Source organism: Juglans regia, chromosome 11, assembly GCF_001411555.2.
Source record: "Juglans regia cultivar Chandler chromosome 11, Walnut 2.0, whole genome shotgun sequence".
Lineage (NCBI taxonomy): Eukaryota > Viridiplantae > Streptophyta > Magnoliopsida > Fagales > Juglandaceae > Juglans > Juglans regia.
In genome coordinates, this window is record NC_049911.1 from 33,037,297 (window position 1) to 33,063,059 (window position 25,763).

Genomic DNA, 25,763 nt, shown 5'->3' on the forward strand with positions numbered 1-25,763 from the left:
ATTTGCAAGTGAAAATGTCTTCCCAAGGTTGAGTTAAATGGGAATTATGATGATGGCCCAACATGGAAGGCAATTAGACGACATACCACTTGCTTTGTCTTGCATGTTTTGAGATTTATTCAGCATATCATCTGGCATGGTCTTGCCCTATTTTGGGTTCCATGTGCTATAATTTATTCCACAAGCAAGTGTTCCCAATTCTCAAATAAAAGTTTGCACAGATCTGGCCCCACTACTTTACTTGATGTACTCCCTGTCGTAGTGCGGCCTACTGAAATACTAAATGATGCTTCAAAGATTGGAATTGAAATAGAGGCACACCTAGAATGCAATTTGCCTTGGACAAGATCCTTATTCTTCTCACCCCACCCCAACCCCCCTAAAAAAAAAAAAAAGGACTATTTTGCTCATGAATATATTGTTGTTTTCTCTGCAAAATTAACTATGTAATCTGATGATATTATGTATGTCCAAATTTAAGAAAGAAGGAAGTTGATTTCATATTCAGTTCCCGCGCGGTATGGTACTTGTCATTAATATTTGAAATTTTAGTAAATACTTGGTATTACTAATAAATATTTAGTTAGTAGTGTCTGATTCAAATCACTCTATTTTGTAAGAAAGTGGATTTTTTTCCAAAGGGCTCCGATGTGAATCGATCAATTAATATTCAATCTTCTTATTTAATTGGTCTAATATCATGTTGGAATTGATTAACTTGTTTCAAGTACTATAGACAGCCAATATAATTTTTCTTCAGTTTTAAAACGAGATTTCAAGTCACTTGAGCAGCCTACACACATACATGCATGCACATTCAAGCTGGGCCAAGAGCGAGCGAACCAAAAAAACACACTAACAATGACTGTTAGTACTCTTAATATATGTAATTAGGCAATTAGCATGAGTTGATGCCCACAAGTGGTGATCACATTCTTATGTTTTTAATGAGTTAAGCTTGTCATTTGACCACCCAACCCCAGTACCCCACCCCACCTAACCAAACCAAACAATTATTAAGAAAAAATAAAATTTTAGGAGTACCGCACATTGCAGCTAGGATCGATCGATTATCTAACTTTGATATAAGACATGCAGCTCTAAAATTAATATGTCCCTTTATAACAATAAATTATTAAGACAAATTAGAGTGAAATTAGGTCATGTGTAGGATCGACAAATGGGATTAACGTGTCTGCAAGCATGCATCATGACCCATTCAGGCCTATGATAGTTTAGTTGAATTAGAATGCTGCATGCATGCATGGTAGTACGTTATCATGTTCATTTCATTTAATTTGTATATATAGCTTTTCATGAGGACAGATGCATGGGTGATTGATTCTCTTCTTTGTCAACCTGTCGTTATCAACGGTGCTATTACCCCAACCATATATATATATATATATATATATATATATATATATATTAATAGCATAAACCATTAATATTATGGCAGGCATGCATGTTGACATGCTTGCTTAGCTAGCTGCTTTGTTTAACCTTTTTCGCTTTTCTAATAAATCATGTATAGGCACGGAAAAATGGCACGCATCCATAAGGAAGAATCAAATAAGTCATGCTGGTCTGCAAGCTAGCTAGGAAGAATATTGAATACTACATGATGAATATATATAAAGCTCCTTTTTATAGTACTTTGGCTATATATGGCTGCATTTTGAAAACATGATGAATTCGATCTGATCCCTTATAAATAAACAAGTAAAAATGAGCCTACAGTAGTAGTACTATTGATTGAGCAATATTTATTATTGTCACAGAAATTTATTAATTCAGACATGTAAATTAGCCTTTATTAGATCAGTTCACATTTTGACTTGTTACGTACCCTTAATAATTAGCCTTTATTTTTTTTCCGGCTGAGCAGATCGATCGTTACGTACCTGCTTGTAATAACAAAAAGGTAACCTAATTTCGACGCCACATCGTCCGTCTTGATAACGTTAGCTTCTCTTTGTATTAATTACTCTGCAAGTTGTTTTCTCACACAAACAAAGCAGTACGCATGCATGCAGCCAGGGCTCGTTACAAGACTAAAATATTGTATATATATATAGTTTCTAAATTACTAATTAATCAATCAATTCGAGTAGTACTCTAAGCCCATGAAAAGATAGATCAAACAACATAAATCTATAAACAAATCTAGCTATATATATATAAGTCCAAAAATACTTATAATAAAATATTAATCTGTATACATGTCATGCGAATATTAAAAACTCACCTTGGTCATGAATAAGTTGAGAAGAACCAAAAAAAAAAAAAAAAAATCTGAGGTCATTTGTTTGACACACAACAAACATACTGCACGCAGGCACTAGATTATCTGTAATTGCATATATATATATATATTATATGTATATGTATATATTATATATGTATATTATTGAATCTATTATTGGCATGGGCGAGCAGTCAACGTTAACATTTTTAATTAATCTCACCTACTGATCTAATTTAACAAAATAGCCAAATTAGTAATATGGAGATTTCAGAAAATTTCTACTAATTATTCTAAGGTCCCGTTTGGATACAAGAAGTGTTTCATTTTATTTTCATTACAATTTTTCTAAGTTTTCACATAAATTATAACAAACGATTCAACTTTTTCAAATCTCAAAATAATAATAATATTAAAAAATAAAATTAAACAATATTTTATTCAACTTTTAACTTTTATTTCAACTCTACATTATTCAAACCGCAACTAAGTAAACGCTGTTGTACTCGATCGTATGAAAATGACAACGAGATAATGCAATAAACGCACCTTTTGTTGTCATTTGACTGCAAACTAAGATCTACATACATATTATATAAACATGATGATAATGGGAATGAGATGTTAACAAATATATAAGACGTGCCGTGGGGCTAGCTAGCTTCAAAATTAATATTATGCTTAATTTGTCATCATCCTGCAGTTTTTTCTTAATCCATGAAACGTTTGTAAGCTGATTGGAAGAATATGCCGGTTTCTCGAATTAAGTTGTAATTTAAAAACAGCAGATGATAAAAAGCTCCGTCTTTTCAAAGCATCTAAAGCCATTAATTACTTATTAATCATATCTTACGTCTTAACAAGATTCATGGTCCAACATTTAATTTAATTCCTTTTTTATTGAGAGAGATATATATTTACATGCGTAAGTCCTATGTTGCTATGCATTCTTTTTAAAAAATAGATAAACATGAAATTTACATAAAAAAATTATTTTTTTAATGACACTATTTTTTTCTAAAAACAGTGCTCGAAACTTGAAATTCTAATACAGTATCTAGTATTACTCTTCTATAAATTATAAATTAATACGGTATTTGCCAACTATATATATGAAATAAAGGAGCCCTCGAATTGATACCTAGTGACTGGTCAGATGTCCATTTTGATTAATTAATGTTGTTGGATTTTTAATTGAGTTTTGCTATTCATCATTTTTATAAATCACACAACACTCTTATTATTATTATTTTTATTCTTTTTAAATTAATTGAATTATTTTACTTATTATTTATACACCACATATTTAGTATGAAAAAAAAAATAAAAAATAATATATAGTTTATAGCGTAAGAATAATGAATATAATTTTTCTTGTTAACTATAATTCGGATTAACGAAGATCAAGGTTGCTTTTGGACATGACTGTCTCTTTAAAAAAATGAATTAATTGATTGGATAAATTTTGGACTGGGCTTAAAGCTTTACATTGTAACCTTGGATTTTTTTTTTTTTTTTAATGTTGTAAGACTCCAATGTAACATAACAAAAAGAGAGTATACTTCTACGCCTCACTTTTGCAAATTTATAGCTTACCATGATCATTGTCTTGGCTTGATTAAGCATTTCAGTGACAAATATGGAAAAGTGTCAGAGGTGGAAAAAAAATGATAGTTGACTCGATAAAATTATAAAAGTTATCGATCGATTTTTTTTTTTTATTTAATAATTAAAAAAATAACTATTAATGAATTGATATTTTTTATTTTTTTTTTAAAAATTAAAAATGTATAAAAATGATTGAAAGAAAAATAAAAATAAAAAAGTAGTTGTCGGTACATTTTAATTCGATACAAATCCTCGATTTCAGCAGGAGTAAAAAACAAAATCTGAAGCAGGGAGACAAGTACCTTAACGTCAAAAATCAGATCGGACAGAATGCAAACTCCTTCCCGTACTAGCTACGTACGTCCTTTCAAATATGATACTTCTCATTTTTTTTTTTGAGAGAGAATGCTTCTCGAATTTGTTAAAAAAAAAAAAAAAATTGTTACTTATCATTTTCAGGGTGCGCACACTATATTTAATTTTATTTTTAGTAAACTAATTTAATTATTTTATTCATCATTCAAATACCACATAATTAATAAGAAAAAAAATAAAAAATTTATATTTGATGTATGATGTGAAAATAATAAATAGAATTATTTGTCACATAATTAATTAATATCTCTTGCGCGCTCATAAGTCATTCGTTCAATTGTCACTTTGGTGCTGAATTATTTTTATTTCTTTTTTGTGGGAATGGCTACAAAATCCTTGGCGAAATGAGAATACATTATGGGACTTGTGTACATATAGTGGGAAATTTGGGCAACTACATATATAATACATGTAACATGAACCGTGTGGGTTATTCATGCAATTTATTTACGCATATATTAATGAGATCAGCTAGCGTATGTGAAAGTAATCGATAGTACTACTGCATGCGCGTAGAGGCGCAGGTTTTCTACTTTTCTTACTACTAATTTGATATTGTAATTAAGATATCAGCAAGCTAGCCGCGGCTAGTAACTTTGTTAAAGAATTTTGTATCTTTTAACTTTTTATCCAAACTTTTACTACTAAAGTGAGATAAAAATAAATATATAAAATGAGTTCTATAATTAATTTATAATTATTCGAGCAAATGTTTTAGGCAATAATAATATTAATATATATATATATAATTCAGGGCGAATTATATATAATGATCTCTACCATGATTTCAACGTCGCGCGTATTAGTTTAGACAAACTAATTTAAAGAATACTCAAAAACTTATATATATATATATATATTCATTTACGTACTTTCCCATCTTATTAATTCGCCAAAAATAAAAAATAATTAAAAATAAATTGCACGTGGCTAAAACGGCGCTCAATTAGCATTACGTACATTTCACGATGGCGCGATATATAGCTAGCATGCACACCTTGGAGTTCTACAAATTAGCATGAATTCTATATATATAAACGTTAGTTATTTGTTTAATTTGATCTCTATCTTATAATTAATTGGTCAAACATAAAAATGCAACTCATGTGCATATTGTAGCCAAACCAAACCAGTGTTCAATTTACATGAATTAATTACGTACACTGCACGATGCCGTGCACAGTATATATCATATATATAGTTATTTTTGTGTGCATATATATGAAGTGCATGTATATACTAGCTAGATAGCACATTTATAATTGTAATAATTTATAACTTTAATCTCTTAACTTATTAAATATTAACTCACATTACGTACGTTTTAACTTTAATATGATCAGTTTATTACTGATGAGGAGGCCGAGTGCATGCATGCATGCATCAAATGAGGGTGGGTGATAACAAAGATGAACATGATTATAATTATTAAAAAGAAAAGAAATAATATTAGTGCACGTACGTCGTACTTACGTTACCAGCTGGCTAGCTAGCTACTTCTGAATATTCTTTGATCGTAATTAAATTCTTAAACCAGGATTAATGAGAGATCAATCTCAAAATTCCTTCCGTGTCTAAACTTTATGGTCATCTTCCCTGAATATAGCTAGCTAGCTAGCTAGCTGTATCCTAATTGACAATATTAGCATCTTACAAATGTATGTACGTAAGAGAATTAACCATAATTACCAACTTAACGTCGTCTTGCACTAAATTATCAAACAAAAGATTCATGCTGACCAGTGACCGCATGCATGCAGTACGCTAGCTAGCTCTCTCTATGTATAGAGAGGCTGATCCTCCCGATACGATTATTCATGAAAAGTAAAGAAATATATACATGATGTGCTATATAGACAGTGTCATCATATTAATTAAATTAATACCGAATGGGCGGAATATATATATATATATATATATATATGATATATTTGAAACAATTTTAAAAATAAATTACTTAATAAATTAAGTTATTACTATTAATTTCTCGAAGTGCTATAATATGATCATAAGCTGGCTCCTAGCGGCCTAGTGCAGGCCCAAAAAATAGATTATTTATATGACATTAATAAATCAATAATAAACTTCTCTAGTTGAAAGTATGGCTTAGTTTATTATTAATCTACAACGTACAAAAAAATAATTAAATAATATTTATTTTCCTAATTACTTATTTTATTAACCAACTTTACCCTAGCTAGCTAACGGACGTACAGCACATCATGTGCGGGGGGGCCAGATCAGACGTACGTGACGGCTGCCTGCTGCTCCTCATGACAAGACCCGCACGACTTGTCTGGTTTTTTTAAAGCTCTATACATGAACCATATTCCTAGTTTTTACCCCCACGCATCAAATGGAAAACAATCTGCTCGATCGTTGAATTTTTCTTAGCGGACAAAGAAAAAATACCTTACGCTTCTATATATATATATAGATTGGGTTGAGATTAGATCAGATGTTCAAATTAATTAAAGGAATTACACTTGAAAGCAATTAAACACATTCTATACTCTTAATAATTTGGTAGCGTATTGGCCATTTTGCATGGTTGATGGCCGTCGTAACCGTGTTCTTTGTTAACATAACACACTGCATGCATGCAGTACTACGTACGACTTTGAAACATGCATGATATGCATGCAGCATGCCTAGCTATTATGTATGGCCAACAATTTTATAAGACTAGTTAGTAGTGCCACAAATTAACCCTTTTATATATAGTACTGCTCGCATCGTTTATATATATAGGACTCGATCGTAAGGAGTTGGTCTTCGCAATTGAGGCAAATCATGTCTCGGAATGCTCAATACTTGCAACTTGTGTGGTCATACATGAAGCTTTTGGGATCCAAAATTACGGGTCATCCCGATCGACCTAATTCATCATGATGAGCCCACCAATTACATGATCTTGGCGTTGGCAAGATGCAAGCTACGATCATTAAAAACCATTTGACATGATGCGTGAAGGTTAATTAAGATGATCTAAATTCGAATGCATGGGTTCCTAGTGAATTAAGGACCTGAATTAGGTCTCCTCGTTTTTTCATGAACGAATTTAAGGTCATGTCATACCTTCCTGCAGTCGTAGTACTCGATGTTAACCTTTCCCTCATTAATTTATACCCCGTATTTAAAAATAAAGACAAGATCATGCATGCAGTCGTTATATATAAATATGCTGTGCCACCCTTTTTTTATATGTTATATATATATATAAAATAGATCAAGTCAAATCTTGAAAATTAATATAAATTTAATTAATGTAATTATTCCGATGACTTGATCAGTTTTGTAGTGATCACGTATTTTAAAACCCATAGGGGGCGATGAGTACGTAACACCATTTCTGACTTTTTTAAATCTTTAATTGGTCCAATAAGCACACACAAGACAATGGGCACATGCGCCTCACATCTTACGCAAAGGACGTTGGATAGAAAGAGAAAACAAATTGGACCTGAATAAGTCGACTATATATTTATTTATATTTCTTTCCAGGCAACTTAATATAAAACCTGGAGAAGTAGGTGAGTTCCGTGAGGATCATACGTATTGAGAAAGATGACTCTTTTTTTTGCCCAAAAAGAGCGGCCAATCGAGGATCCACACCGAGATGGATAAAAATAAAATGATATGATTGACATAAAAGTCAAACTTTGGAAGCTGATCATCAAAAACAGCAGCCCAACACATGCATATATAATATATCTGCGATCTGTTTAGTAGTACTCCTCCAGATTGAGAATGCTTACTTGCATTTGTATACCGTAATTAAAGATGAATATCATTAATGATGGAATGTGATGCTCTCCATGCATTTCACAAAAACTAATGTACATTATTATATATAAGAGAATGCGAGCAATAACATGATCATTTGCATGAGATTATGTTAGGACGTACAAATATAAATGATTAAATTTATTTCTTTTCATCAGCTTAAACTTTTAAAATAAATAGTGATTTCACGTGATATCATAACATAACATATTAGCCTTGAGTAGTACTCTACATGTCGTGATTTCACAAATTATAATATATTTCAAATTATCATGAATTCATGTGAAAGGGCATGAACTTACCTTGTTTGAATTTGTAACTCACATCAACTCATCTCGTCTCATTATTACAATTTTTTTAAATTCTCACACAAAATATAATAAATAATTTAACTTTTTCAAATCTCAAAACAATAATTATATTAAAAAATAATATTCTATAATATTTTATTTTACTATTCACAAATCATCTCTAAATTCAAACGGACCTGATTTTATTATACATAAACCATTATTCATCCCTACACTCCATACTTGAAAGGTTTTTTTTTTTTTTTTCAGAGAATGTGAGGTGTGGGATAATGAATAATGGTTTATGAGAAGAATTAATTATTTATTAAAAAATAGTGTTTGAACACCATTAATCTATATATTGGCAAGATTTCAGGCAGCAAAAGTACTCTTTTAAACATGGTGTTCGTCTTCGACCTGTTTTATTTGTTATATATTCAACCGACTAATGCTTTCATACCACAAGCCTGGCCTGTACGTAGTTGTTATTGCAATCTGTACTTGAGTTGTATAATTTTATCAGCAAGAAAAAAGAACAAAAAAATATTTGGGCAAGTTCTTTGAACCCAGTACGGGATCCCCCACCCAAAAAAATTACTTAGAAAAGGTTTTCAAGGAAAAAAAAAAATCGAATTATTGGGAAGGCCGACAGCAGTTTTGCTCTAGTACTTGCTGGACGGAAAAATAAAGAAATTAAGAGAAATAAAGAAAGCGAAGGTACTGATCGTGATCAACAGGCAATAACATGCTAATTGACTGCCAAAATGATATTCTATTAATGCAGGAAAATTTTATATATTATATTCTAAAGTTATTTTTATCTCACTATGATAAGATGATAAAATTATGATCATCAATCATTAAATTATTTTATTAAAAAATTAAGAAATGATATTCTAAGAGTTATGGAAAGATTATATCTGTAATATATTTACAAATTGAGATAAAAGTGTAATAGGAATATAATATATAGTATTGCTGATTAAACATAACAAGGAATTAGAGTCAGTACTATAGCAGAGCCTAATGCCGCCTAAGACTACTGCAATTAAAAATTGTTGAATGAGTTTAATTATTATTGTTGCACATTGCGCTGGTATTTATTTTTTAACATTTTCCGCCGCTTATGATGGCGTTCCCTCGTGATCAGGGTTAATATATATGAATTTTTTAATATTCCTACCTGCAATAAAATATCTAAAAATATGTAATCGAAACACTGTTAAACAATTGAGAGAGGATGAATCCAATTATGATAACAGTAAAATCCCAGTACTTGTTTGAGTCCAATTGGCAATTACATAGGATGAAATTGGTGCAGTTTCCAATCACACGATTACACGTTCTTTGATCTCTTTTGAAGGCTTGTTTGGATACTTAAAATATTTCAGAATATATATGAATAATAATGAAATAGTTTGTTAATAGTAATAAAATTGTTTGAGTTAAAATATTTTATTAGATTTTAGAACATGAGAGAAAAAAAATTGAATAAAAATATTATAAAATTTAAAAATTATTTGAATATAATTTTTTATTTAAAGTTTGAAAAAGTTGTATTAAGTTCTGTGTTTGAATAAAGATTAGGTAATTATTAAATAAAAAAGTTGAAAATTAAAAATTAAAAAAATATTTTATATTTTAATAATGTTTGAGATCAAGAAATATATGAGAACATCTGATAATACCTACAAATATAATATTGTTACACAAACGGCATTGGTCTAGGAATACAGTGGCGTACTACTTGAGGGCACTTGATCCTTTAATCAGTTAGCCAGTAGCATCGACCCTTGAACATTTAGGGTAAAGGAATTGTTTTTGCTCAAGTCAATTAATGATAGGTTTTAAAATCATTAAAAAAAAAAAAAAAAAAATCAACAAAGCCAAAATGCAAGTTTCTATTCATATCGTGGCTTTTGGAATTAGTCCACACATCAATCTCATCATCTTATTTTGAAATAAAAGTTTAAGAAAAAATAAATCTCCACTTATCCTCAAATCGATCTAACCTCATTAATATAATTTCTCTATCAAAGATCAGCGTTGACGGAGAGCATAAAATATTCTATATTTGTTTCAATTATACATTATTTTACAGTAAAAATTAAAAATATCTGAATCCATGATGTCTATCCCATAAGATCCTCTTTCTCATTCTAAAAAACCTTTGTAATTTTTTATTAATTCCGGGATTGATCTCTTTTATCTTATCTTATCTTATATCAATGCTATTTTTATTTTTTTTATTTTTTATAAATACACATGTACAAGTACACATAAAATATAGGATATCATATTATAACCAATTCATCCGTCGAATTTTCATTGATAGAAATACAAATTAAATCCTAATTAATTAAGGCCACTTCATATAAATATATTCAATGTAGTGATGCTATTCATAATCTGGATTGGTGTACTGCAAATAAGTTATAAAAAAAATAGTAATCTTCTTAATATCAATAAATAAATGCGAAATATTTCAACGCCACTAATGTATTGAATATGTTTATAACAAGGTGGAGACTACCTAAAATATTTTTTCTACCCAATATATAGACCTTTTAGAAACTTTTGGACTCCGCAGCTATATATGCGCGCCTACTTCGGCTCTGCAGATTGCTTCTACCGATAGTAAACCTAGCGTAAGATCCGTTGACATTCCTTGATGTATCCTAATTTTTAATGAAAAAATATTTATACAAATTTGAAATATCTCAATTTTTCAAAGGTTTTATTTTTTCAACAGAAATAAATTTTTAAATTAACGTAATTTGATAAAATTAATTTTATTATAAAATGAATACGATGCATTATATAAAACCATATACTTTGTGAATTTCTTCTACATAAAACAAATACACAATAAATGTGTATCTAACATTAAATTCTTTAGTGCATATTTGAGATTACCATAGAAATATAGCTTATAGTTTTTAGACCTGTAGCTTATAATTTAAGTAATAAATTCTATTATTACAAAATTTATTTGGTAGCTATATGTTTAAAGCACTTTCAAATATGTTATGTTTATTTAGAAACAAATTAAAAAAGTAATTTTTGATATAAAAATTACAATTATTTAAATTTTTAAAGATTATGATCATATCCTTAAAAGTTTGAAAGTTATAATTATTTAAAAATTGTATGCGAATATTTGAATTTTTAAAAATTATGATCATATCCTTAAAAGTTAAATTATAATCATATCCGTAAAAATTTAAAAGTTATAATTATTTAAAAATTGTATGCGATTATTTAAATTTTTAAAAATTATGATCATATCCTTATAAGTTTAAAAATTATAATTATTTAAAAATTATATAGATATTTTTATCCATTAAAAATCTTTTTAAAATTTAAATTACATTATCCATTATCTAAAAAAGTACATTTGAAAAAAAAAACATAAAAATATATTTTTTAAAACTACCCAAAAAAGGCAATTACTTACTGAGAATTCTAACGGCGAATATTAATAAGCCTCTCAAGTTGGAGCTGGTTCTTTCATCTCCGAGGCCGGGCCACCAGGAGTAGAGCGACATGACAATGCCTCTATATATTATGCTTAGCAATGTCACACAACTTTTTTTTATATCTTTACACATTATATTTTTTAATTTTTTTAATATTTTTTAAATAAATTAAATTAATTTATTTATTATTCATATATTAAATATTTAATAAAAAGATAATAAAAAAAAGTGTGATATATAAAAATTGTGAAAATAATAAAAAATCGTGTAGATTTTTTCATTATTGCTATTAAAAAAATGGGATTGTTTAGGCTGCCAAGGTACTGGTGACGAGTGACGACTTTCTAGCTTCTATTATTAAGGGTCCCACGAATTTAAAGTAAAAAACCCTCATATTAATTAGACCATTATCATACCTTTTTAGTTTTTATCCCATCAATAATACAACAAATTAAACACTTTCTGGGGTTTATTTATTTATTTATTTTTTAAAAAAATTATATGATGTTCAAGTTCAGATATATATATAAAATCTGCACCATGTGCTATTTCACTTGCCATGTTCACACGGGTCCCACCTGATTGATGGCTAATCCAACATTCAAGATGCATGGGAGGATATATATGCATGCATTCCCTCCGCCCCAATTTCGTACAATACAGTGTTATCGTAAAAATTTTTGATAAGCACAATCATTTTCAAACCAAGAGCTGCATCCCTATCCGCATCCTTCAAATTAATCTTTAACCAAATTATAGGGAAAAAAACTCATCAACATTGGGTTCCCTAAATTAAGTTTTGATTTTAAGATATGTACAGTTACTCTCCAAATGTACACATCCGAAATCATTATTTTGATTTTTTTTTTTTATTTCAAACTTATATTTTAATAGAATATAAAGAAAAAAGAATATAAAGGAAAGTGAGATAAAAAAATAATAAAGAAAATTTATTTGAATAGAATAAATGAATAAAATTTAAGAAAAATTATAAAAAGTGTGAGCTAAATTTTAAGAAATATTATAAGAATCGGATGAAAATGTTCTAAAATAAATAAATATCCTTTCAATATCAATTTTTTCCAGTGTTAGACATGTAATTAATATAGTTCTTTTACAGAATTTATTTTGAGAGTCATGGTTATTTTAACATTACTCCAAATAATGTGACAGTATTTTTATATAAATATAAGATTAATGTGGCTATACAAGAATTATATTCGAAATATGTGAATATAATTCTCCTTATTTTAAATTAGATTAGATTCACCCCCATGACATATCACCATGACATCAAATTACTTTTTTGTTTGAATTTATTTGAGCCAATGTACTAAAAGGATAATAATAGACTTACAATTATTTTATCATCACTACTTTACTGCTCTTAATATATTTGTTTTTTATTTTTTTTTAAGTATTTTTTTAATATCTTTAATTATGAAAAAGAATTTAAAAAATATATAATTATACTAACAGTGAATTTTTTAATTATTAAATAAAACAAAAATTTAAAAAAAAATAAAAAATAAAAAGAGTAATAGAAGAACCGTAAGCTATCATTATTCACTGCCTGGGTCCCAAATGACTAGAAAGCAAAACAAATAAATACAAATCATAGAAAGTAAAATGGTAACACCAAGTTCAGAACACCAAAAAGAGTAGTGCACGGAACCAGGTGGCACACGATACCTGCCACGTTGACAACCTGGGACCCGACTATTGGGGTGTGATAAGGGGAGGTTGGAACACCAAGGCGCCACCAAACACATCACCATCATCAGATAGAGAAAGAGAGAGAGAAAGAGCAAGAGGTTCACTTGGGGTGGGGAGCTAAACGGCCGGTTTAGATTGCCTCTCATCACAGGATGGGGATACTTGAGGGGTGTATATATATATATCCGTGTGTGTGATCAAGGATAAGCAGAGAAGAAAAGCTCATTACTTTTTTCTTTCTTGGGATACAGAATTCACATTCAATGGCCCTTTAAAAACTCTGCGGTTCCTTCAAACTCAGTCCTACGCCTATACACACACATACTGCATTTCTAGTGCTCCTATAGACCTGATACTTCGCTTTGTTGTTGTCGTGGACTCGGGTGCGTGTTTGCTTTTCTGGGTTCAAGCCAAAGATGGCGAGTGGCAACGCTATCGATCTCGAGCAGATCAAGAACGAGACCGTTGATCTGGTATTCCTTACTTTCATCTTCCATTCATTTTCTCATGAAACTTGGATGAGATGTTTTTTTTTTTTTTTTTAAATTTCGTTTCTATTTGTTCTGAAAGGTGAGTTTTTTCTTTTTTCATCATATAAATTAGATCTGCGGGTCCTAGGTGGAGTACTCCACTTGCGAAGTTTCTCACCATCTTTTTTTCTTCGTTTTTCTTTTCCCAGTTGATTTTTCTCTTTCTTTCAAGTCTGGCTAATGCCCAGATCAGAACAGAAAGGGTTTATTTTCGCTTCATTTTCATTAGAATGATTTTCTTTCGTTTCATTTTCATTAAATTCCATTTCTTTCTAATTTGCTTTAAAATGCAGTTCTTCTCTTAGCCTCTGTTTGACTTCCGATAAAACTGAGTCGTCAGATACATAGGAGAACAAAGTATTGAATTTGATGGTAATTGCACACGACATGCACGAAAAGCTTCAAGTCCAGTACTTGTTTTCTACGTTCCTACATATTATAAGAAGTCTTCGTGTTTCATTAATTTCCTTTTGATGTTTCCTCTAACTTTTCCTGCCTTTTCCCTTCAACCAAACAGATCACATGTATCCTATAGAAACTAGATCTAAACATGTGAAAGACAGAGAGATAGAGTTTGGTACGCCTCATTTTTTTTCGCTATTTTTTAATTTCTTTAAATGGTTGCCATTTTTTACTAAGCTCTCTCCTTGGTTGTTGCTCTTAGGGTATTTTAAGTACCTTTCCGTGGTACTTTAGGCTTTTCGCACTTTCGAAAAGTTTCCCTTGGAAACCGTTTTTTTCTGTTAGGTTCACTTTTACAAAACTTTTGGTGAGATTAATCTTTATAATTTTTTTAAATTTTTATATAAATAAAATAAATATTTTAAAATTTTAAAATAAAAATAATATTAAAAATATATATTTTAATAATATTTTATTTAATTTTTAAATTTTAATTTATCTGCAAAAACAAACTATGCTTACTTTTCGGGAAGGAACTCTCACATTCAACGGCTCTGAGTTCTGAGTCTTCTGACTCTCCCCGACACTAGTGATCTACGAATCTTGGATTCATCAATTCAAGCTTTGTATTTGTCAATATTACCCTTAGTTCTCCAGAATTTTACTTCAACACCACCAACATCTAACCGTTTTCAGAGCGCGTGGAGTACACGAGTTAATAGCGTCGGTGGAAGTCGCGCCCTCCCAAGTCCCACCTGACACAAACATTTTTTTATGTTGTCACGGCGTGAGTCAACGCTTTTGTGATTGGCCAGCATCCCTATGCTTTATTTTGCCAGACCTTTTTTTTTTTTTTTTCCGTTTCGAGTTCGTTTAACGAGTTCTGGGTCGACTCGGTGATCTGACCCACTAACTCGGGAAGGAAATCTCGAACTGACAGAAAGCGCCTTTTTTTTTTTTTTTTTTTCTGCTTAATTTTAAGAGTTTTGCTGCCCAACCTTACCGCCCACAACTCCGAGCTCTATATTTTTTTAAATTTTTTAATTTTTTTTAAATTTTTTTTGAGTTTTTTTTTTTAAATTATTTTAAAATTTTTATTTATTATTTATATAATAAATATTTGATTTTAAAAAAATAAAAAAAAATATGAAGTACGAGGAAGTTGTGAAGATTTAGGGCAAGTTTGGGACCTCAAATCAAACACAAAATTCTCATCTCATCATTACATCTTTTTCAAATCTCCATACAAAATATAATAAACAATTCAATTTTTTCAAATCTCAATACACCTTTTTCAAATCTTAAAATAATAATAATATTAAAACTTAATATTTTAAACTTCAAAACAAAACACAAAATTTTATCTCACCCCCCAAACCTACCCTTATTCTAATTTTAATACTAGGGAATTATAAGCTCATTTAATAGCCGAGCTGCCTGTGTTGCATGGATTTTCAAAGTACTTCGACATGCTTAATGGACAGCAGTTGCCGGCCGATTGAACATATCTTGAATCTATGCGTAAACTATATGAGGCACTCTCTAGTACTTGAAGAAAAAATCAACACAATTAGACAAACCATCTACGAAGGTGTACTTAGTATTCCGATTTTCTGGTAATTCTTCTGTGTACAGGAAAAGATTCCTATTGAGGAAGTGTTTGAGCAGTTAAAATGTACAAGGGAAGGTTTAAGCCAAGCAGAAGGAGAAAGCCGGCTTCAAATCTTTGGACCCAACAAACTAGAGGAGAAAAAGGTCGTTTATTTGTGATAGCATATCAACTATAAGTTTCGATGAAAACGTTTATGCATGAACTCTGATAATGGTGATCTGTGTATGTTTGTATTTAAATGCACAGGAAAGCAAGTTTCTCAAGTTTCTGGGGTTCATGTGGAATCCCCTTTCATGGGTCATGGAAGCTGCTGCTATAATGGCTATTGCATTGGCAAACGGTGATGGAAAGCCACCGGATTGGCAAGACTTCGTTGGCATCTTTGCGCTGCTGGTCATCAACTCTACAATCAGTTTTATTGAGGAAAACAATGCTGGGAATGCTGCTGCAGCTCTCATGGCTGGTCTTGCGCCTAAGACTAAGGTAACAACAAATTAACAGTGAATCAAACTATGTAGCCGCCCATTTGAGAGCTACCTATATTTCTAAAATAATCATCCGGTCTGGAAAAAATGATTCTTATGCAAGCATAAGCATATAATCATTGGTTTTTGGTGTCTTTCTTATTCTGTCTTTCATGAATATTTACATGTAGGTCCTTAGGGATGGCAAGTGGAGCGAGCAGGAAGCTGCAATTCTGGTTCCAGGAGACATCGTGAGCATTAAATTGGGAGACATCATCCCTGCCGATGCTCGTCTTCTTGATGGTGATCCTTTGAAGATTGACCAGTCTGCTCTTACTGGAGAATCACTTCCTGTGACCAAGTATCCAGGGGATGAAGTTTTCTCTGGCTCAACTTGTAAGCAAGGTGAAATTGAAGCTGTTGTCATCGCGACTGGTGTTCATACATTTTTTGGGAAGGCAGCACATCTAGTGGATAGCACCAACCAGGTTGGGCACTTCCAGAAGGTGCTCACCGCTATTGGGAACTTCTGTATTTGCTCCATTGCAATTGGAATGCTGATTGAGATCATAGTCATGTACCCGATTCAGAAACGAAAGTACAGGAGTGGAATTGACAATCTTCTGGTGCTCTTGATTGGAGGCATCCCCATTGCCATGCCAACTGTCTTGTCCGTGACAATGGCTATTGGGTCCCACAAGCTATCTCAGCAGGGTGCCATCACCAAGCGAATGACTGCAATTGAAGAGATGGCTGGTATGGATGTACTTTGCAGTGACAAAACTGGGACACTAACGCTCAACAAGCTTACTGTTGACAAAACCTTGGTTGAGGTGTTCGTAAAAGGTGTGGAAAAGGATCATGTGATCTTGCTTGCTGCTAGAGCTTCTAGAACGGAAAATCAGGATGCAATTGATGCTGCCATTGTTGGAACGCTTGCTGACCCTAAGGAGGTCTAACTTAGTTTAAAAGTTTTTTTTTTCCATGGCGTTGTAGTTTTCTGTTTATTGGGTGTGAAATTGAAACCTGAGTGACAATATGGCAATACTTAAAACGTGTATGCAGGCTCGGGCTGGTATCAGAGAGGTGCACTTCTTCCCATTCAACCCAGTGGACAAGAGAACTGCTTTGACTTACATTGATTCTGATGGAGACTGGCACCGATCAAGCAAAGGTGCCCCTGAGCAGGTAACCTTGTTCCTGCTATTCGCTTTGCCCAAAATTGCAAGACACCATTTAAGAGGCTATGAGTTTTGATCTTTGCTTATTTAATTAATTTCTGTAAGCAGATCTTGGCCCTCTGCAATTGTAAGGAGGATTTTAAGAAGAAGGTTCATGCAATTATTGATAAGTTTGCGGAACGCGGACTTCGATCGTTGGCTGTTGCTAGACAGGTTTGTACCTGTGATCCTGATAGCTGTCTTCCACCTCATTTTTAAGAAAAACATTGCTGCTTTCTTTTTGCTTGGATGAGTAGCAACCTCATTTTATTTATTTACTTTTTGCAGGAAGTGCCAGCAAAAACTAAGGAAAGTCCCGGCGGTCCATGGCAGTTTGTTGGTCTGTTATCCCTCTTCGATCCTCCAAGACATGACAGTGCAGAAACCATTCGTAGGGCTCTCAATCTTGGGGTTAATGTCAAGATGATTACTGGTAATGCAAACAATTGTTTTACATTCCCTACAATTGCACTATTTTTCTTTATTGAGTTTTGCTCATTTGTACTGTTGATTTGATATGCAGGTGATCAACTTGCCATAGCAAAGGAAACCGGCCGAAGACTGGGAATGGGAACTAATATGTATCCTTCTGCTTCTTTACTTGGTCAACACAAGGATGAAAGTATCGCCGGCCTTCCTATCGAAGAGTTGATTGAAAAGGCAGATGGGTTTGCTGGAGTATTTCCAGGTTGGTACTTTCACTATGCCGGCTGGTGACAAGCATGAAATTTTGACACTTCAACATTCAGTTTATTATGTCTTCTAGCACTAAATTCTGTTTTTTCCACTGCATAGAGCACAAATATGAAATTGTGAAGAAGCTGCAGGAGAGGAAGCACCTTTGTGGAATGACAGGAGATGGTGTCAATGATGCCCCTGCTTTGAAGAAGGCAGATATTGGTATTGCCGTTGCGGACGCTACTGATGCTGCAAGAAGTGCTTCTGACATTGTTCTCACTGAACCTGGGTTGAGTGTTATTATTAGTGCAGTGCTAACTAGCAGAGCTATATTCCAAAGAATGAAGAACTACACTGTTAGTTTTCTCTCCTCTATTATTATTATAGACCATGCTCTAAGTTCTCCTTTGGGTGAAAATTTATGGAATCCCTTGCTTTTTTTTTTTTTTTCTTTCTTGCAGATATATGCAGTCTCCATCACCATTCGTATAGTTGTAAGTACATACTGAAATGCTTTCAAACTTAATAAGTAGTTCTTAGAGAATTGGTCCTAATCAACATGTTTTTTTCCTACTTGCAGTTTGGTTTCATGCTTATTGCTCTGATATGGAAATTTGACTTCTCTCCCTTCATGGTTCTGATCATTGCCATTCTAAATGATGGTGAGTTCTTGATAAATGCGCATGTAAACCGATTTAAAACTCTTTCATTATTTGTGCTTACACATCTTGATTTGTATTTGACACGAGGTATTGTTGTATTGAAGGAACAATTATGACAATCTCAAAGGACAGAGTGAAGCCATCTCCTCTGCCAGATAGCTGGAAACTGAAAGAGATATTTGCTACTGGGGTTGTTCTTGGAGGTTACTTGGCATTGATGACAGTCATATTCTTCTGGTTAATGAAGGACACTGACTTCTTCCCTGTACGCAAGAGATTTCTTCTTCATATCTATCGCGTAACTGTATTTAATTTCAAGGTAGTTTTTTTTTATGTTCTTTTGACTTTTGTTTAACATTATTTCCATTGTTGTTGTTTTAGGAGAAATTTGGTGTAAGGCATATAAGGAATAACGACAATGAAATGATGGCTGCTTTATACTTGCAAGTGAGTATTGTGAGCCAAGCTCTGATATTTGTGACTCGATCACGCAGCTGGTCCTATGCTGAACGCCCTGGATTGCTATTGATTACGGCTTTCTGTATTGCACAACTGGTAAGAATAATGGATCCTCGGATACCTTTTAGGTAGTACTTACTCGAATTTTATTAATAACTCTTACTGCGAGGGGATAACTTATACAAATCTTCAAGATGCATGCATGCTGTCAAACTTAATCAATAAAAATTTAACTCTCACGATCGATCTGCTCTGAAATTAAATTGTGGGCTGGGAGGAAAAGTGTATCCACACCGTTTCCTTTTGCTCTCTCTTCCATTACCACCCAACCAAACACAAGAAAATACCCCTCCCTCTCCCTCTGTTTACAAGAAGCTGCTAACTGATTATGGTCTTCTCAGATTGCAACTGTCATAGCAGTTTATGCCAACTGGGGATTTGCGAGGATTAAAGGAATGGGTTGGGGATGGGCTGGAGTCATCTGGCTTTATAGTCTTGTCTTCTATGTTCCACTTGACATAATAAAGTTTGCCACCCGTTACATCTTAAGCGGGAAGGCATGGACGAACATGCTAGAAAACAAGGTAATTTGGTTTCTTTTCTGTTTCAGAAAGTAGAATATGGATTAATCTTATTGGAAGATTTAATTGAAGCTTCAATTTACTCTTTTTTTTTTTATTATTAAATTCAATGTAACAGACAGCCTTTACCACCAAAAAAGATTACGGTAAGGGGGAGAGAGAAGCTCAATGGGCTCATGCTCAAAGAACCCTACATGGGCTTCAACCGCCAGAATCCTCTAATCTCTTTTCTGAGAAGAGCAGCTACAGAGAGCTGTCTGAGATTGCTGAACAGGCCAAGAGGCGAGCTGAGGTTGCAAGGTAAGCCATAATCTTATTAGGCTCTAAATAAATAAAAATGAACATTGATATTTTTTCCATGTTATATGATCTTTTAGCAGTGTTTTTATTGTCCATTAACTCATGATCAAGAGAAATAATATATATGATATGTTGCATGCACTACTGTGGATCAGTATTTAAGAAAGTAACCTTCTCATTTCTTTATAATTTTGTTTTGGTATATATAGGCTTCGGGAGCTTCACACACTGAAGGGGCATGTGGAGTCAGTGGTGAAGCTGAAAGGGCTGGACATTGACACAATCCAGCAACATTATACCGTGTGAAAAACCAGATCAGAAGCTAGCAACGATCGGAGGGGGATCAAAAGGGGTGTGGTTTGATGGTACTGTGTTAATCTCAAAAAAAGCAGGCCTAAGTCCTAACTAGTTAAACCTTTCAAGCGAGAGGAAAGCACGTTTGTCCTACGTACAACTCTCCCAGCTTGTTTTCTTTTCCTAAGCGTATTATAAATTCCAAGAGTAGTAGTACTGCCGGAAGATGATGTTGCATTTGATTTCTTCATTTAATTGCTCTGATGTGGGAGCGGAGTAATCATCATGTGATATGATCACTTGCACAGTTTTCTTGGCTAGCTCGAACTTCTCCTTTTTTTTTTTTTCTTTTTTCTTTGTTATCATATATATATGCCATATCGTCGAATGGAAGTGATCAAATGTAAACAGAAAACATGCATATATGAGGGTATGATCTGGACCTGGGAGAATAAAAAATCCATGGGGTTTCTACGGCAATGTACAAATAATTATAAAGTTATATAGATCTATTGGTGTCTTGCTAGCTTCACGTTTCTTGCATGATCACAGCCTTAAATAGATACAGAAAACTCCATTTTTTCCTAATTTAGTGCGATCAATTACGAAATTTCACATGTGACTTTTTACAGCGATTATTTTTATTGTTTATTGTTTATATTATTTGGTGGCCCAAAAAATCTTTCGGAGCCCCTAGCTAGTCTTGAATCTTGATATATATAATTCTCTTATTCCTAATCGTTGACTTTTAACTGATACTTCACCCACCAATTTTAGTAACGCTGCATTCTTTTCTTTTGCCTTTTTGGTAAGTTTCTAGTGGAGCATTATGAAAATTCTATACATTATATTATTATTTTATTTTTATCTCATTAAGTATGATGTGACATATTTATTATTATTAAATAATTATTTATTACATATCTTTTTATTATCTAATAATAATGAATATGCCACATATCATTTAGTATAGTAGTGTATAGTATTACTCGGAGTATTAATAAAACTGCATTCATTTTATTGCCGTGTGAAATAAAAATTAGTTTAATTATTCTTTTTTTCACCTGTCAGACATATATACGCATATATATTTCAAAATTGTCTGTTTATAGTTCTAGCTAATTTAGAGATCAACTTAATTATGTGCATATTTAATATATATATATAATTATTTATTTATCTCATAAAAGTTCATTCTTGTCATAATTTGCATGACAGCCACATGTAAGTCGAAAAAAGTATAAAAGTCGATCTAATTCACAAAAGTGAAAAAAGTATAAAAGTCGATTACTCATGATCAAATTTATATAATAAAAGTATATACGGCTTGCAGCATTAGTTGGAGAAGTACTATAAATATAAAAAGATTTTATAAAAATAAATTTATAAATGTGTAACGTAGTTTTATGTGATCTATTAAATCTATTTTATAATATAAATAATTTTATAATCTGATGAATAACATCTAATCATATTAATTTATAAATTTATTTTTATGTAATTCTTTATGTTTAAAATATTTCTCTTGCTAGTTATCAACGTTTACATCTTCTTCTTAGCCTTATCACTTCTGTAACCAGCAGGTTGTTTAACCGGGGGGGATAAAAAAAGAGAAGAAAAAACAACTTTGCGCTCCAAAGCCATTGATTTAGGGGATGCTTAAAGAGATTGGATAAAAATTTTGTGAATAGTAATAATTAAGATAGTTTGTGATAATAGTGAGATAGTTTGAATTAATGTTTTATGGGGTTTTGAGAAAGAAGAAATAAAAAATTGAATAAAAAATATTATAAAGTTAAAATATTGTTAAAATATTATTTTATAATATTATTTTTATTTTGGGATTTGAAAAAAAATAAAATTTTTTTTGAAAGTTTGAAAAAATTGTAATGATTAGTTTGAAAATATTTACGTTTGAGTAATGTTTAAAAATTAAAAAAATGAAATGAGATGTAATGGAATGAAAATTACTTCCAAATATTCCCTTAAGCGCATATTAATTCATGTGATTCTTGTTTAGCATCCAAGCTAGCTAAATAAAACAAGCAAGTTGCATTGTTCATGATATATATTACTAATATTAATGGTTCAAAACACATGCAAATTATAATATTAATATTGGCCATTAATGGAAGCTGCTGCAAGAATTCAAGGGATCTAATAATTGACTTAAGAACTCGTACCATAAGCTTATAATATTTTACCAGATCATGCTCGTGCCACTTTACAAATTAAACAATTACGTCGCGCGTTTGGATAATGAATTAATCTTAAAAAATTTATAAATAGTAATACAAAAATAAAAAAATATTAAATAATAGTAAAAAATAGGTGAAAATTAATAACAAAATAATAAATAATAGTAGAGTATTCTCACCCTACATACTACATATTATATTTATTTTAATATTTTTTTCTTATAAAAAATCTGTGGTTTATAAATAATAAATAGAATAACTCATGAATTAGTTTAATAATAATAAAATAAATAATAATAATAATAATAAATAATTTTAAAATATATAAATTATGTGGGATAAAGACTAACATTCCCCTACATAAAATGATATCCATGAGTGCCATAAACCTTTCCACGCGGATTACATAGAACCAAGTGCAGAGAATAAAGTGGCTTGCAAAAGAAACAAAATTAGCTTGTATTTTCCACTAGAAACCGAAGAGCATTCACCTGCAACTCAAGACAGGTTATATAACTTCCCACTTCTTTGAGCAACTCATCATCAGCATCCATCTCATTTCCCCCTGGTAAAAGATTTCTAAGATTCTTCAACTGGCTGCTACTGATCTTCTGCTCTTCACTTCCATCTTTTTTTCTCAGTATTACTGATCTCCTATTACTCCTAGTGATCAGCTTCTTAAGTTCTGGCTTACTATAATTAGGGTTTTGAGAAAATTTCTTTGGGATCAACGCATTAGAAACAGGTAGTGAAATCTTACCATTATTTTGCCTACAAGTGTAATGACTGTTGGAAGATGTAAGATGATGAAAGCTGGAAGAGTTCGTGAATCCACCTGCATCGTGATGATCATCATTTGTTTGAAGCTTTAGTTTCAAGGCACGACTCCATGCAAACTCCTCAGCAGACAGTACCATTGCCATGTCCACTTCATGTCGAACAAGTTTCTCCAACCTATCCTTTGGTTGATTATCATTTTCATCTGATAGAATCTTTTGGTTGATCTTCAATAAAGCTGGCACTAAGTGATCCACATATCTTCTTGTAAACACGGCGCGTACTTTTTCGTTTGGTTCAAGGGAATAAATGCGTCTCTTTGTTCGCATTTGCCTCTCCATCCAAGAAATGAACAATGCTGCCACGTACGGCCACAGCTAAAAAACAGACGAGGAGGATATAACAATGAAAGAAGAAGAAGAAGAAGAAGAAGAAGAAAATGTAGGTGGTAAATAAATAAAACAAGTACCAAGATCACAGGCCTGTGGTGATTATAAGGGCTATATTTGTATTAGGGAGAATTGCTAAATCAAAGGGGCTCGAGTCAAATTTAGGAGGATATGATACGAAGAAACGAAAATAGAAAACGAATTAATTGAAAGAGAACAATACGAGAGAGATATGTGTAATGCTCTCTTTTTCTTTTGGTTTGGATTATTCTCCACCGCGAAGATGGAGGCAAAAGAAGTTTGCAGTGCTGGTTGAATTAATCATCTGCAGCCTGCAGGGGTTTTTAAACAAAGAATAGATGGGGGAATGTGTGACATCTTATCCTAGTCCTATCCTGGCCCACCATAACACTCATGTTCCAAACAAGCCTTGACATGTGGACTCAGGATCACAAATCGATGATTTGATACCTCGGAAGGGACCATCCCATGCATGCCATAGGAAATTGCCTTTTGGATTTGGAATGCCTCAAATATGGGGGGGCTCTAATTCTATGTAGTAGTACTGATCAAGGCCAAGGGTAGGAAACTGATCAGTTTATTTATTACTAGCAGAGACAGAGAGATCAGAGAGAGAGAGAGAGAGAGAGAGAGAGAGTTTGTGGATGGAAAAAGAGAGCTGATGATATAGATAGATACCATACATAATTAGAATATTTATTTTACATAAAAAATATATATATATTATACCCAATCCAAGTCATATAAATTTTTAAATTTATAAAATGATCTGTTGTCAACTTCCAAAGGATCAGAAAAAGTAAAAATTAAGTTGATTACTAGAGATGGAATAAAGCAAAAGGAGTACTGATATATGATCTTCATGTACAAAGGATTTGATCAGTGCAAAATCTTTGGAGAGGCTCAGATCAGGCACATGGCCTCACATGCATGCCGCTAGCTTCTTTAATTTCCTTTTGCACCAACCTAATTCCGCGGGGGGACTCTCTCCCATGTGCACTACGAAACAAAACACCAAAGTCCCACTATAAATGCAATCACATGACTCATGACTCCACGCACTTATTACTCATGCTATTATTATTATTTTCCTTAAATTTTTTCCAGAGTCTTTCTCAAACTTTTTCGCTCATATCAAATCAACCAGCTCATTCGTACTCCACTTTCAACCTCCTTCTTCTTCTCACTATGTATATGTATTTTTTCTTTTCTTTTTTTTGTTGTTTATCTCAAGTTGGCAGGGATTTTAGCCACCAGATTCAATGAAAAGACAGGCCATTTGGCGCCAATTACCAATTCTAGCAGAGTAATTATTCGTCGTCTCAATTTATCTCATTACGTGATATTAGATGATTCGAAATTATTTATTATATTTCACTTGTAAATTTTTTTTATCTAATATCACATCATAAAATGATGAGAGCATGATAAAAAAATATATGATGAATAAATTTTTTCATTCTAGCAACCTAACGCTAGCCTATTCCCAAGTTGTTGTGCCTAGCTAGCCAACTGCAGCCTCCGGTGGCCAAGTCTTTCTAGCTAGAGTTGCAGACCGATCTTCTATTGGAGTGTATGTGGAGACTGGTTTTGGAGCTGAAAAATGTGTTTGCTGAAAGTTGGCTCTACAGTGCTCTTGAGCGAAATTCACTTGACATATTGCTCGAGCAAAGTTCA

At 32.1% G+C, this 25,763-nt stretch overlaps 2 protein-coding genes across 2 annotated transcripts; one reads left to right on the forward strand and one right to left on the reverse strand.

The window, feature by feature from the left end:
• The first annotated feature begins 13,611 nt into the window (after positions 1–13,611).
• Positions 13,612–21,021, forward strand: LOC108980431 (plasma membrane ATPase 4-like). Its single transcript, XM_018951354.2, has 16 exons — positions 13,612–13,972; positions 16,067–16,186; positions 16,290–16,526; positions 16,699–17,460; positions 17,573–17,695; positions 17,797–17,901; positions 18,016–18,160; positions 18,251–18,415; positions 18,523–18,761; positions 18,867–18,899; positions 18,986–19,067; positions 19,172–19,332; positions 19,449–19,622; positions 19,928–20,110; positions 20,226–20,407; positions 20,617–21,021. The coding sequence occupies exons 1-16, from the start codon at positions 13,916–13,918 to the stop codon at positions 20,711–20,713; spliced, it is 2,865 nt and encodes a 954-aa protein (XP_018806899.1). The 5' UTR covers positions 13,612–13,915; the 3' UTR covers positions 20,714–21,021.
• Positions 21,022–23,240: 2,219 nt separating this feature from the next.
• Positions 23,241–24,379, reverse strand: LOC108979684 (transcription factor bHLH146-like). The gene is made up of 2 exons (XM_018950400.2): positions 24,146–24,379; positions 23,241–24,053 (listed from the first exon to the last, which is right to left on the reverse strand). Exon 2 carries the CDS (start codon positions 24,015–24,017, stop codon positions 23,352–23,354), a length of 666 nt encoding a protein of 221 aa, XP_018805945.1. The 5' UTR covers positions 24,018–24,053; positions 24,146–24,379; the 3' UTR covers positions 23,241–23,351.
• Between the last annotated feature and the right edge of the window lie 1,384 nt (positions 24,380–25,763).